The sequence below is a fragment of the Monodon monoceros genome, unplaced genomic scaffold (assembly GCF_005190385.1).
Source record: "Monodon monoceros isolate NGI ecotype Baffin Bay Population unplaced genomic scaffold, NGI_Narwhal_1 Super_Scaffold_5, whole genome shotgun sequence".
NCBI lineage: Eukaryota > Metazoa > Chordata > Mammalia > Artiodactyla > Monodontidae > Monodon > Monodon monoceros.
In genome coordinates, this window is record NW_021703782.1 from 45837940 (window position 1) to 45852659 (window position 14720).

A 14720-nucleotide genomic window follows, 5' to 3' on the forward strand; every position below is an offset into this window, starting at 1 on the left:
AAGGGTATTTAGTCTGTGACAGAGCTGAACCGTATCTGGATAAATATAAACAAGAGAGTTAATCCTGTAAGAGCCCTACTTGCCAGCAGTTGGAAGGGTGTCAGCAGTGCCCTGGCCAAGGCAGATGGGAGGGGGTAAGGCAGAAGAGAATTAACCAGACGGGTGCCGAGCATCTGGACTCTGTATAACGAAGAGGGGCATAAAGATTGTGACTGGAATACATTAGGAGCAAAGCAAATGTTCTATTCACACACACACACAAAATAGGCATTAATATCAGTCTGTAATCCACCCCAGGGCCCCTTAGCTCGCCTTATTCTTTGTTGACTTTCATCCTCTCTGCAAAGCGTCCCGCTCAAGGTCCCTTCCCAGATCAGCCTTAGGTCATGGGGTAGATATACTGTTGCTAAACAGATATGCAAGGGAGTAGCATGTGTGACTGGAAAACAGTGTGACAACATAATCCCGGCGTGGACGGATGAGGTCAGTGTGGGGTGATGTCGGCTTTTCTAGCATCTACTGAATCATCTGATGGGAGCGGCAATGGAAAAGAATAAATACAAACACATGCAACACACCGCCACAAAGGCTGCGCGGCCCAGATCTGAGGAAAGGGAGCCCGGGTGGGGAGAAGGGGGAACAATGATCTGGGGGTTAGGAGACCTCAGTTCCCTTTTTCCCTGCCACCAGCTGAGCGGCTATGTGACCTCAGGTTGCCTGGCCTCTGAGAACTGAGGGCTCTGGTCTAGCTGGTACGTAAGGTCTCTTTCAGTTTCAAAGGCAAGGATCTGTCCTATGTAAGAGAGGTTTTATAAGGGTACCTTACTACGAGACCACAACCTTGGGAGGCATCGTACTCTGAATCGCAATTTTCTGAAGTTGCTATGTGTAGAATGGTTTGCCTAACCTCGATGGATAATGGTGAAGTGTAGGCAGGTGTATTAGACCAAGAGGTTGAAATAAACAGTCACAGAGAAGAACACTTGTGCTCCAACCCACAGCCACAGAATTCCAACTACCCAGGTCTTAAAGTCTTCTTTGCAGCAGGTGGACGGAGGAGAAATGAAAAGATCATTCAATGACCTTAGGTCATGATTCATGTTCCCCAACAGGCTACTTACTTGTATACATCTCCTTTGCTCATGTTCACTCTGCCTGGAGTATTTCCTGCATCTCTGTTTATCAAAATTCTACTCCAAGTCTAAGACCTCTCAGGTAGAGTGAAACTGCACCCTCTCTGGTTATCAGCACTTATTTCATTCTATCTCATATTACACTTTATCTCCATTTGATTACAATTACAGATTACAAACTTCCGGAGGCAGGGTATGGATCTCATTTATGTCTGTGTCCCTGGGCCTGCTTGGCACATTGCAGGCACCGGTCAACGGTTTCTCAGTTGAACAGGGATTTCCACGTTACCTGCTAATGTGACGGCAATGGAGACAGAGTCATATCCCAAGGCATTTGTGGCATTACAAGTGTAGAAACCCACATCAGCTTCCACGGGGGCCAGGATCTGTAAGGAATCATCTGGCTGGAGAAGAATCCTGGAGCAACAGAAAAGAAATGTAGGCCCGGTCAGGTCGGTTGACTCCTTTTTGGCATTGGATATTGGTAAAGCTGGAAGGAACCTCAGGGGTAGTCAGAACCCTGTTTTAACAACAGGCACAAACCAGCCACAGTGACACTCAGGAAACCAGCCTCTCTTGCCACTTTGATGAGTGTGATTCTGTTAGCAAGCCCAAATAAGGAGCTTTTGGATTGCTTATGCAGTTTGTTGATTACTTGGACTAAACGCTAACAGTTGGAGCAGGCAGCATATGTGTGCCGAATACACGTACACACACAGTGGGGGTGAGAGGAGATGCTAGAACAAATGCTGCAGATGGATTTGGGGAAGGCTTCTTCAGGAAAAGGCAAAGTTATACAGGAGGAGTGGGGCTTGGCTGGATGGTGGAAAGTAGGCAGGGCTTCCAGATACGGAGAAAGGCATCTGTTAAGGCTTGGAGGTGGGAGAGAAGAAGCCAGATTGAATACTGACGAGAGGATCTTGACGCACGTGTTTGAAAGAAATTGTATGTGTAACTGTATCTCAATTCTATTGCCTTCACTAGTCTGTAAATATCACTGGGCACAGAAATTAGACCTTAGTTATTGTTTTATTTCTCACAATGCTTGGCAGAGGGCTCTTTGTAGTGAAGGTGCCAGCAGAATGAAGGTAAAGCCTGCCCTTCAGGGTCATGGTAGAGAAAATTCCAGAATAAGCACCACATAGTTCAGATACTTTACCTGAAAAGAATTATAAGAATCAAATTGTGAGTGCCTTCCACAAGCCTCAGAATCCACTCCTCTCCCAGTCTGCTGTTTGCTTCTCTTCTAGGTTCATGCCATTTCTAAGAACTACCTGTGACAGGTGGCAGTTAGGCGGATTAATGTCTAATGATGACTTGAAGCTGATGTCCCGATGAGGCTGATGATAACTGGAGCGTGTATGCGGAGGTGGGAAACTAGAAGGGTTGGGGGGAGGACTGGATGGGAACCTGCCGAGATCCAGTGCCAGACCTGGGTCAATAAATCATTCAATAGCACAGAAATGATTTAGCGGTGGCCTTGGGGTTCCTGCAGTCAGTCATTTCCATCTTTGTGATTATTTCCACCTCTCTGATTTCCAAAGGCTCCAAGAACTGTTCACCTAATATCATGTTAACATCCATCCAGAGGAAGAAAGCAGGTAAGGGGTCGTTTTTCAGGAAAGGGAAAAAACATCATGAAAAGGTCAGGGAACTCACAAGACTTAGTGGTAAAATTAGGACTAGGAGTTCCGTCTCCTGTCCCAGCAGCAGTCTCCCACTATACAATTCTTTTTCTTTACTATGTCTCTTGCTGGGTCCTCTCCAGACTCTATGGTATTTGCAATTTGGTGCCACCTCTAGTCAGCTCTTAATTATTCTGACGTGGGTGACCAGTCTGCCAATGAATCAGGCTTCCCCAGCTCTGCTTTTGGCCTTGGACCTGTTGCTTTGCTTTTTCTTACCTCCTCTTGGAGGAAAGGCAGGAGAGAGAAAAAGCAAGGCTTACATCACTCATTCTTCAATTTGGCTATGTATGGGCAGTTCAGATAAAAATAGGGAAGGAAATAGAAAATCTCAGCTAAAGGGAAGTTTCTGGATGGTTTGTGTTTGATTCCGTGCCGCTCCAGACCATCACCACTATTACAGGGACAGTCTAGCTTCTGTGGCATTGAACTAGAGCTGAAACTTTGTGGGGGATGACAGAGAGGCTACGAGACATTGTGATAGAACTCATCCACCCATTCGTTCACCCATTCACCCATGTTAGGTGTTCTCTCTCAAAGTCAACAATTACATACTAACTGCTTAGTTTATTTCAAAGAGCTAATAAGAGAAAGATGATTATATAATCTGCTTATCTTTAGTAAGCCATACAATATTTTAAGTAATAATATCACTGTTGTTTTGTAGGAATCTTAATAGATGCATCATAGTAGCACTGCTAAATCTTTTCAGGTGTTAAGGCTGTTTTAGACTAAAAAAGTGAAACATTGACTTAATGATTTAAATCTTTATGATGTCCCAGGAACATGGATGCCTCCAAAAGAATTTCCAAACGGGAATATTGAAAGCAGGCTTAACCAAATTTCATTAGAACTGACAATTTACGATGACTGAACTTAGTGGATCATTAATCAGTTTTACCATCCTCAAAAGGCAGGGATTAAGATTTGCTAAATTCCTAAGTCTGTTGGCATAGTTCCCTCCCTATCAGAGCCCTATCAGAAGGGGTTCTTGAAGTGAACATTTAGAGCACAAGACTAGAAGACAGGTCTTCTGAACTTGATTTTGTTTCTAAGTTTTACCATTGGCAAATCCCTTCTTCTTTCTACATTTCAGCTTATCACGTTCTAAACCCCAGTTGAAGTATGTTTTCTTATCCAGCAGAAGGAACAGTTAAAATGAGGTATATAAGGAAGCTGCAGACCACCTTCTGGTATTTCCAATGACCCTTCTGTTGGTAATGTTGGACACCCTGAATGAAGAATTAAATGTGAGGAAGGACAGGGGATGAAAAGGTTGTGAGGAAGAAAGGCAGAGGGGCTCACGATACTGGCCAATATCCCCCCGCCAGACAGTTTATTAGCTCTCTATATTCAGATCATATTTTCTTCCTGTAGAACTACTGCACCTGCCTGATCTCATGAAGGGAGTTGTAAATCCCACTCCCACACTGGGCCTGACACGTGTAACTTTTTTAAAGTGGTGGTTAGCTTTTATAGCTGCATCAGTTCCTCCAGGCACCGGTGCTACTGAGTGAGCCTTGATGCTTCCTGCCCATATGAAGCCTGGAAAAGAATTCCCACGAAGTTGGTGAAGAGAAGGGGGAGCTCCATCACACTGGGCACAAAGGCGTGAGGGTCTGAATTAAGATGGGAATAATGGGAATGGAAAAAAAGGAATCTAGATCTCAAAATTTAACATTCATATATTCTTCTATTCCGTAAAATGTATACAAAGATAAAGAAGCTAAAATATTTGCCTTCATAAAACAGTCTTAAATATTGTCTTGAGATAAAATCTACATGGGACAAAATCTGAATTTCTCATTTATTGTGTATACTTAGAAATTGTTTCTAGATATAAAACTGAACTCTTTAGCTCAAGGAGGTACATAATTATTTGGTGTGCGAGTAGGGATTTGAAATAGGGTTTCTTGTTCCAGTCCTTTTTTCCAATCTCTCAGGTCTTTAATATGCCCAGAAAATTGGTAGATGGGAGTTCGGAGGCTGCCACTAGGGGGAGCAATACTTCTGGAGAGGCTTCCCATGCAGGACTCTCTAGGAAACATGACAAGGCAAAGGAAAGGGCTTGCTGGAGACTGAGGTTTGCTTTAGTCTCTCTATCTAGCCTGGCATCTAGGGAGAGAGATTCCTGGGGTAAAAAACATTTTCTTTGTATTTCAGGCATCAACTCTATTAATTTAACTTAATTTGTTAGTAGCTGACTTCTGTCAGCTTGAATTTAGGTTTCAAATTTGACAGGCCTGTTTTAGAATGCACAGGCACAGAAACATAGTGCTGCTTTCCAAACAAAACCAGAAAGATTTCTCAGGGTTGTCTTGGAATTTATGGAATTAGAGGATGAGGGGACATGGATTGGGGCATAATTAAGACATACATAGCGAATAGTACTGTGGTCATATTAGGTATATTAATACTCTCTGCTTTTCTCCCATACCCACAATCCCTTTTGGTTTACTGGGCTAAAACTTACTGCTTTATTTCTTTGGTCATTATTTTTAGCTAGAAAATGAAAGCATAGTTTTGCTTTTCTCGTGGCCTTTACTTGTAAGCTTCTTTGTGACAGCTTGTCTTCTCAAGCATCCTACAAATTAAGGACAACTTGAGAGAATACAGATAATTGTTTTCGTTACACAAGTGAAGCCCTTGTTGTCCAAACGAGTAGGATATGGACAAAGTACTTGTGGGCCAGTCCTACCAAGCACAAGCTCCTCGTGGTGGAATTCTCTCCTCTGCATTTGCAATGCATAGTCAGAAGGTACTCTCATTTGAAAAGGAGGCCACTCTGGGTGTCTAGAGGAAAGACTCTAGCAATCCTGTGTGTGGGGTGGCATGATGATGCCTTCTAAATCCTTGGCTCAACGGTGACACCACTGTCTTATACAGGCTCACCTCTCAAAGTCATGTCCACAACCAACCATGTGAAACTGCGGTAGAGGGGAAGGCTTCCCGACTTCAGTCAAGAGACATAGACTCACATGGTGTTCTTGGGCAAGCCTTTCAGCTCTGCGAGCCTCTAAGTTCCTTCTGCAAATTGAGGATAACACCTCAGAGACTTCTTGTGAGGATCAAATAAAGGAGTGAGCTTACTGTGTCTGAGAACCTATTTCTAAGAAACAGTGTCTTACTGTTTTCTAAGTAAAAAAGTATCAGGTTAAGCATCAGATACATCTAGTAAATTAGTAATTTTTGATGGTACAGGTGTGGGTAACCTACATGACCATCTTGAAAGTCCTCCTTGGAATTTCCAGTTGTCAGAGGAAAATTTCAAGCTCTGGACACAGAAATACCCATGTGTTACATCGGCCATGATGTACCATCTCAGGCCTCTCACCTTAACAAATCATTCTTAAACCTATTTTAGGTCTCAACACACGACTAGAACCTAAAAATTATAGGTACATCCTTTGTTTTCAGAACAGTGTCTTCCTCATCCTTTCAAACTTATCTGTCCCACATCCCAACACAAACTTGTCTTTCCATTCAAGATGGCCTTTTTGACTCTCCTTGTCATTAGTTTTGGACAGAGTTCATGTTCTTCCTCCTCCTGTTGATCCTTCCAAATTCTCCCCATCCCTTAAGAGTAAGTTCAAGTTCAACCTCCTGTTACCACAGTCCACAAGAATCCCTTCCTTTCCTGATCTACCAGAGTTGTTTTAAATTGTACTACAAAGCCCTTTCCATCCTACAACATCTCATTCCTTCAGTTAGATTGTAAACGAATACTTCAAGGGCTGGGACTCCTACTTCTTTTATAGTTCTCTCTTCAATATTCAGTATAGTGCTGGCATGCTGAATACTTAATAAAGACTTATTTAGTGACCTCCAAAGCAATGGAGCTGAAAATGATCATTTTGACAATATAGTACACTGGATATGAGCACAGACTCGAGAGTCACGGTGACTGGGTCCCAACCCCAGCTGTACCCCATAGTAGCTTTGTAACCTTGGACCAGTAATTTACTTCTCAGTGACACAGTTTTCTCATCTATAGAATGAGGAGAATTACTGCACCAACCTAGGGCTGTTGTGAATAGTCTACGTGAGTTCGGGTATTTCAAGAACATAGAAAAGTACTTGACATAGTAAATACTACAGAAGTGCAGGTTACTATTATTATTTGGTGGTTGTTGTCGACATCACCATCGCCACCATCATTCACTCTTCATGTCTGAACCTATGTATTGTGGACGTTGTGAGGAGCTGCTTTGACATGGGTAAATGACTGAGAAATGTAGCGCTTTCAAGAAAAAAAACGTAAGTCAGGGCCATGGCCAGGTGGTAAGGCATTTGCCCTGTGAGAGAGCGGGGCATGGGCCCCAGTGTGTTTATCTTGGTGGCAGCCCTGGGGATGGGAAAGAGGAGGAGAGGACTGAGGCCACATGGCACACTGCCTCAGTTCCATTCTTGACTCAGGAATCTCGGAATAAGGACAACTAGTTATTTCCATAACTGTTTTAACACTATTAAGCAAATACTGAAATCTTAGAACACTTAAAAGAAAAAAAGCCAGAATTCTGCAATTGCCAAAAAAAAGTATAGAAATAAGAGTAAAAGAATAAGAATTGGAAAAAAGTGCGCTTAGAAGCGAGTAAGGTAAGGGGTACTGTGCAAAGAATGTCAGCTCCCAACTCCCAGGGGGACATGTTGAGGTCTTTTCCTTACCCTGAAATGCAGATTTTTTTTTTTTTTCTTTTTTCTGCTTAGGGATTCCTAAGATTAGGATAATCAAATCTACCACAAAGGGAGAGTGGGAACAGGTATCTAGTAGATAAGTGGACAAATTTTATACAGTTTTATTCTATCATGTTACTAGATTGATATTATCATCGCATTTTAGAGAGGATGCAAAAGCTCAGAGAAGTTAGGTAGCTCACTCAGCTGGTGCAGGGAATCGGGAATGGGGAATGACCTTTGACCTTTAAAAAAACTGACTCTATTCAAGCATCCACTGGGGCCTAATAGGAAGGCCTGTGGCTTGGCTTCATTTTGGGTTGGAGGTAAGTTGTGCGAAGATTTGTAGTTACTCAGGGAAATGGACAGTCACTAACAAGAACATTCTGGATTTTAAGTAGCTTTAAGCTGGAGGACAGAAAGAATGCTGTGAGAAGACGTCCTCCGCGAGCAAGAATTTTTTTCCAAAACCAAAAAATATAGTAGCCCAGAGACTTGCAAGGGAGAGCTTTGTTTTGTACAGATATTTTAGGGAACAGATTTGAGGTTCATGAAGAGCTCTGTATCACCATTTGGTGAGGGCAACCTTGTTTTTAACCTGGGCTGTTTTTAATTTAATTGCAACTAAAAGTTATTTAATGCTGGAAGCTCCATGACTGCTCCAGGTGGAAGTATAGAAAATACTTGTGGAATGGGAAAGGTCACCTAACCACACACTCTTAACCCTGTCCTAATACTTTCTGCCAAATCCTTCAGCTTCCTTCTCTTAAGAAAATCATAAAGTCTTGAATTTGCTAATATGAGTAGTTCTATCTGCCTGCTGGGTAATTCATTTCAAACTACAGACCTCTGCATGAAATGACTCTGACTGGATTTCCTATTTACCTTGAATAGAGATCACCAAACTCCAGTTGGCTGCCACCTGCTTTTGTAAATAAAGTTTTATTGGCATGCGGCCACAGCAGATTAAGAACTTTCTATGGCTGCTTTTACGCTACGTTGGCAGAATTGAGTGGTTGAGGCAGAGACGGGATCGCCTGCAAAGCTAAAATGTTTACTATCCGGCCCTTTACAAGAAAAGTTTGCTGACCCTGACCTAGAACATGGAAACACTTTCATTTCTGGTTTGTTTCAGGATCCTCCTCATTTATATGAAAATGTTAACCACTTTTTCAGAACTGCTATTTGCTAGGACCACTTTTCTAGGAAGAATAAATTAACTGCTAGGGGGATCTTTTGAGACCCTCTAGCTTTTCAGACAGTGGCTGGTTGTCACTGATTGTCTCTGGTTGTCACTGATGTCCTCTAATGCTCTCTGCTGTCTGGTTCATGCTAGCCATTTCTGTGACCTTGCATTGATCTTCTATACATTTTTTTTTTTTTTTTTTTGGCTAAGCTTATGTATTTACTGGGATGGCTCCTTTTTCTCTGACTTGCTATTCTTACACTTTTCAACAGGGAGAAACATTTGTCCTCCCCATTTCCTTTACTTCTATAAAGGAAACAAGCCAAACCAAATTGAAATTGGTTTCTTCTTCCCTCCCTAACTGCCCAGCCTCCAGTTTTTGTATTATCTACAAACTTGGAAACTGCATTTCATGTGCTTATGACTTTTACATATAGCATTATTCACAACTGTGGTTCTGAAATTGACCCTGGAGGTATTTTCCATCTGATTCTCTCCTCCATTCTAAGAAGTTTCCATTTGTGGATACTCTGCGTTGCCCATGCTAAAGCCTTCCAAATACTCCTTAATTCATCTCCTACTCAACACCACTTCGGAACACTGTCCAGAGCTTTCTGGGAAGCCTAAACACTTAGAGCATACCGATTTCTCTGTCCTACCAGATCAGAAATGTCAGCAAAAAACTGTGAGTTTTAAGCATCCTCTCCTGTTGTCTGGATTTAGGCTGATAATTCTCAATCACACTGTGTTTTCCTAGACACCTTTCTAGTGCTATTCTTTGAACAACTGCCCAGGGGTTCCTCAAAATAAGAGTAAAACTCCTAATTTTGTGACATCCTGGAAGATGGTGTGTTACACCGGTCTCATCTCTACGTGACAATTATACTGTCCAATGTGTATCCACAGTGTGCCCGGCACTTTACAGATAATATTTCTGTTCTTCACTCCACTTTTCTGCAGGGTGGGTGTGATCATTTTAACTAATGAGAAAACCAAGGTTCAGAGAGGTTAGACTTACGTGGATACTACGTGGTAGAACTAAGATGCTGTGATTTTAGCCTTCCTGTCCTCCACCACTGTCGATTGTCCCCAGGGTTAACTGATATACCATTAGGTTGCTCCTCTTGACCAAGGGGGTTGGGGAGTGAGGTGGGTGCACCCAGACACACAATAGAAAGAAGGCAGGGACCAGCTTAGGGATTAAAAGGCAGAAACTCCATGGCATTAGCCTGTTCCCTAGGGTTCCATATAGATGGAATGGCACCTGTGAGCCGCTTCTCCATCCCTAAGAAGGAATCAGTATTTTCTTCCAAGTATCTAGTTTCATATTCTTCGTTATGTTCATCTGCATTCCTTTGAAAAAACCCATAACTTTTAGGAAAGCCTTGTTTAAATGCTTTAAGACTTGAACCAGCTGAGCTATGAGGAGTATGTGACTACCAGCTCACTCTTGGACCAAAGGTGTTGCGTAGCAAGCAGGGACTTCCCTGCCCTATTGTGGGGCTATCAGCCGTGTTTAGATCCTTCTCAGAGGATAGGATCAATCTTCATGCAGCTTTCCTTTCCAGTTTGGTAACCCAGCTCCCTGTGGCAATTTTGGAAAATCTGACTTTTCTGTAAAGAAGTTAGCAGTGTCCTTGCAGGTGTTGTTTCTGGAGTTTGGATTCCAATGTAGAAATACTGAACATATATATTTGTCCATAATGATATGAGCCTCCTGGTATTAGATGTGGGGAAGAGTTATTTATAAGATTCTTCAACTAGGGTCGCCCCCTCTCCAAGTGCAAATTCAGCTTTTGCCTGAATCTCAGCTCAAAATGTGGTGAAGAGTAGAAGGGCCCAGGAAGTGTTCAGTATTTATCAGAGTGGCCAAAAAGCAAGAAACAGTTGAGCTTCATCTTGTTTGTGGTTGAGGTATCTAAGCACACACATACACAGGCCACCAACACTGTAAACATACACGGTTAGAGACACAAACACAGATGTGACAATTATAATGTTTATGAGCGCCTATTATGTGCCGAGCACTGTGCATCTTTACAGCTGGGGGTGTATATGTAAAGGTAGAGTGACCAAGAGAAGAAAAGGCTCTCCCTGAAACAGATGTGCCACAATAAAAACAAAAGCCTCACAAATTGGAAGCCAGCCGGCTAGAAGACAGCATGTTAATTTATGCTAGGTCTAGCTGACCCCAATGGCTTCTTTCTAAAATACTGGCAAGTCCATGTATTCAACTAAGGTTAAAATCAATACAAAGAAACAGGGTCCCTGGAGCCAGACTGAATCTAACATCTCTGTGCTTCAATTTGTAAACATTTGTAAAATTGGGATAGTAACCTCAAAGGGTTATTGTAAGAATAAATGGACACCTGTAAAATACTTAGAACAGCTTATAGCTCAAAGCAAGTGCTCAATAAATGTTAGCAATGATGGTGATGACAATGAGGATCTATCCCTTGGCCTGGATGTAACGGGAGACAGGATACCATAAGATATCTACTCTCGCACTTATTCACACTATAGCAGTACTTTGCACATTGTACAGTTGTATGCCACAGAACCTTGGGGTTCCTGAAATTTCTCAAGGGGAGAACACGTGGGCAAGGTAGAAATGTTAAGCTGGGAATGGGTATCACTGTGGAACTCCGCCATAACTGCACGTTAGAGACTGGAAGTCCAGATTATGCAAAACCACGCAGACTGCTGTCTCCACCCATTAGGAAACCTCCCTCCTCATCGCTGGCATCCATCATTCTTTTCTTCCTTCCTTCATTCATCAGTTCATCACCTGTCTAGTGTTTATTATGTTCTTGGAATTGTGGAGAAAATAAGATACATTCTTAAACATTGGCCTTTGAAGAAGAGTAACATAATCCAGAAGGTAATATAGAGAAACAAATAACCAATTCTAATACACAATGGTAGGGCAGAGATAGAGTATTATGCACAGGGTACCATGTGGGTTGCAGAGACGGCCATCTGACCCAGCCTTGCAGGGAAGGTTTCCTGTCAGGAAGGACAGGATTAGATAGACAAAGTGGGTTGGAAGTTCCCAAGCAAATTTGTAAACAGCAGGTGGGTACCTCGGAAGGGCAGAGCTCAGTGGGGTGAAGTGAGGGGATTTGGTAAGAGATGAAGCAAGAGAGGCAGGCAGGTATCAGACGATAAAAGGCATTGCATATCATGCTAGGGCATTTGAAACTTAACCTCAAGTGCTAGCTGGACATGAAAAGAATTTTAAGCCTGGGAGCAGCATGGACAATTTTGAAAGAAAGATGCTCTGGCAGTAGCATGTCAAATGATCTGGGGCAGAAGTCACACACTTTTTCTGTAAAGGGACATATAGCAAATAGTTTAGGCTTTCAGGGCCTCCTATGGTCTCTGTTGTATATTCTAGTTTTTATTTGTTTTAATAACCCTTTAAAAATGAAAAGCCGAAACTTGCACAAGCCTCTTAGATAGCCTCATCCACCAGAGGGCAGACAGCAGAAGCAAGAAGAACTACAGTCCTGCAGCCTGTGGAACAAAAACCACTTTCACAGAAAGATAGACAAGTGAAAAGGCAGTGGGCTATGTACCAGATGAAAGAACAAGATAAAACCCCAAAAAAAAACTTAATGGAGATAGACAACCTTCTAGAAAAAGAATTCAGAATAACGATAGTGAAGATGATCCAGGACCTCAGAAAAAGAATGGAGGCAAAGGTCAATAAGACGCAAGAAATGTTTAACCAAGACCTAGAAGAATTAAAGAACAAACAAACAGAGATGAACAATACAATAACTGAAATGAAAACTACACTAGAAGAAATCAATAGCAGAATAACTGAGGCAGAAGAACGGATAAGTGACCTGGAAGACAGAATGGTGGAATTCACTGCTGCAGAACAGAATAAAGAAAAAAGAATGAAAAGAAATGAAGATGAAGACAGCCTAAGAGAGACCTCTGGGACAACATTAAACGCAACAACATTCTCATTATAGGGGTCCCAGAAGGAGAAGAGAGAGAGAAAGGACCCGAGAAAATATCTGAAGAGATGAGAGTCGAAAACTTCTCTAACATGGTAAAGGAAACAGCCACCCAAGTCCAGGAAGTGCAGAGAGTCCCATGCAGGATAAACCCAAGGAGAAACATGCTGAGACACATAGTAATCAAATTGGCAAAAATTAAAGACAAAGAAGAATTATTGAAATCAGCAAGGGAAAAACAACAAATAACATACAAGGGAACTCCCATAAGGTTAACAGCTGATTTCTCAGCAGAAACTCTACAAGCCAGAAGGGAGTGGCATGATATACTTAAAGTGATGAAAGGGAAGAACCTACATCCAAGATTACTCTACCCGGCAAAGATCTCATTCAGATTCGATGGAGAAATCAAAAGCTTTACAGCCAAGTGAAAGCTAAGAGAATTCAGCACCACGAAACCAGCTCTACGACAAATGCTAAAGGAACTTCTCTAAGGGAAACACAAGAGAAGAAAAGGACCTACAAAAACAAACCCAAAACAATTAAGAAAATGGTCATAGGAAGATACATATTGATAACTACCTTAAGCGTGAATGGATTAGATGCTCCAACCAAAAGACACAGGCTTGCTGAATGGATACAAAAACAAGACCCAAACATATGCTGTCTACAAGAGACCCACTTCAGACCTAGGGACACATATAGACTGAAAGTGAGGGGATGGAAAAAGATATTCCATGCAAATGGAAATCAAAGGAAAGCTGGAGTAGCTATACTCATATCAGATAAAATAGACTTTAAAATAAAGAATGTTACAAGAGACAAGGAAGGACACTACATAATAATCAAGGGATCAATCCAAGAAGAAGATATAACAATTATAAATATATATGCCCCCAAGATAGGAGCACCTCAATACATAAGGCAACTGCTAACAGCTATAAAAGAGGACATCGACAGTAACACAGTAATAGTGGGGGACGTTAACACCTCATTTACACCAATGGACAGATCATCCAAAATGAAATAAATAAGGAAACAGAAGCTTTAAATGACACAATAGACCAGATAGATTTAATTGATATTTATAGGACATTCCATCCAAAACAGCAGATTATACTTTCTTCTCAAGTGCTCATGGAACATTCTCCAGGATAGATCACACCCTGGGTCAAAAAACAAGCCTCAGTAAATTTAAGAAAATTGAAATCATATCAAGCATCTTTTCTGACCACAATGCTATGAGTCTAGAAATGAATTACAGGGGAAAAAACCATAAAAAACACAAACACATGGAGGCTAAACAATACATTACTAAATAACCAAGAGATCACTGAAGAAATCAAAGAGGAAATCAAAAAATACCTAGAGACAAATAACAATGAAAACATGATGATCCAAAACCTATGGGATGTAGCAAAAGCAGTTTTAAGTGGGAAGTTTATAGCTATACAAGCCTACCTCAAGAAAGAAGAAAAATCTCAAGTAAACAATCTAAGCTTACACCTAAAGGAACTAGAGAAAGAAGAACAAACAAAACCCAAAGTTAGCAGAAGGAAGGAAATCATAAACATCAGAGCAGAAATAAATGAAATAGATCAAAGAAAACAATAGCAAAGATCAATAAAACTAAAAGCTGGTTCTTTGAGAAGACAAACAAAATTAATAAAACATTAGCCAGACTCATCAAGAAAAAGAGGGAGAGGACTCAAATCAACAAAATTAGAAATGAAAAAGGAGAAGTTACAACAGACACCGCAGAAATACAAAGCATCCTAAGAGACTACTACAAGCAACTCTATGCCAATATAACGGACAACCTGGAAAAAATGGACAAATTCTTAGAAAGGTATAACCTTCCAAGACTGAACCAGCAAGAAATAGAAAATATGAACAGACCAATCACAAGTAATTAAATTGAAACTGTGATTAAAAGTCTTCCAACAAACAAAAGTCCAGGACCAGATGGCTTCACAGGTGAATTCTATCAAACATTTAGAGAAGAGCTAACACCCATCCTTCTCAAATTCTTCCCAAAAAGTTGCAGAGGAAGGAACACTCCCAAACTCATTCT

The 14720-nt window shown here is 41.4% G+C and overlaps 1 protein-coding gene across 7 annotated transcripts in view; it reads right to left on the minus strand.

Annotated features, from left to right (window-relative positions):
• The window catches only part of ADAMTSL1 (ADAMTS like 1), a 755614-nt gene that overhangs the window by 135260 nt on the left and 605634 nt on the right, over window positions 1-14720 (minus strand). For all 7 annotated transcript variants that reach the window (XM_029201839.1, XM_029201841.1, XM_029201844.1 and 4 more), the window contains one exon: window positions 1423-1550. In XM_029201839.1, coding sequence (XP_029057672.1) covers window positions 1423-1550 — 128 coding nt within the window. The remainder of the gene's footprint in view (window positions 1-1422; window positions 1551-14720) is intronic.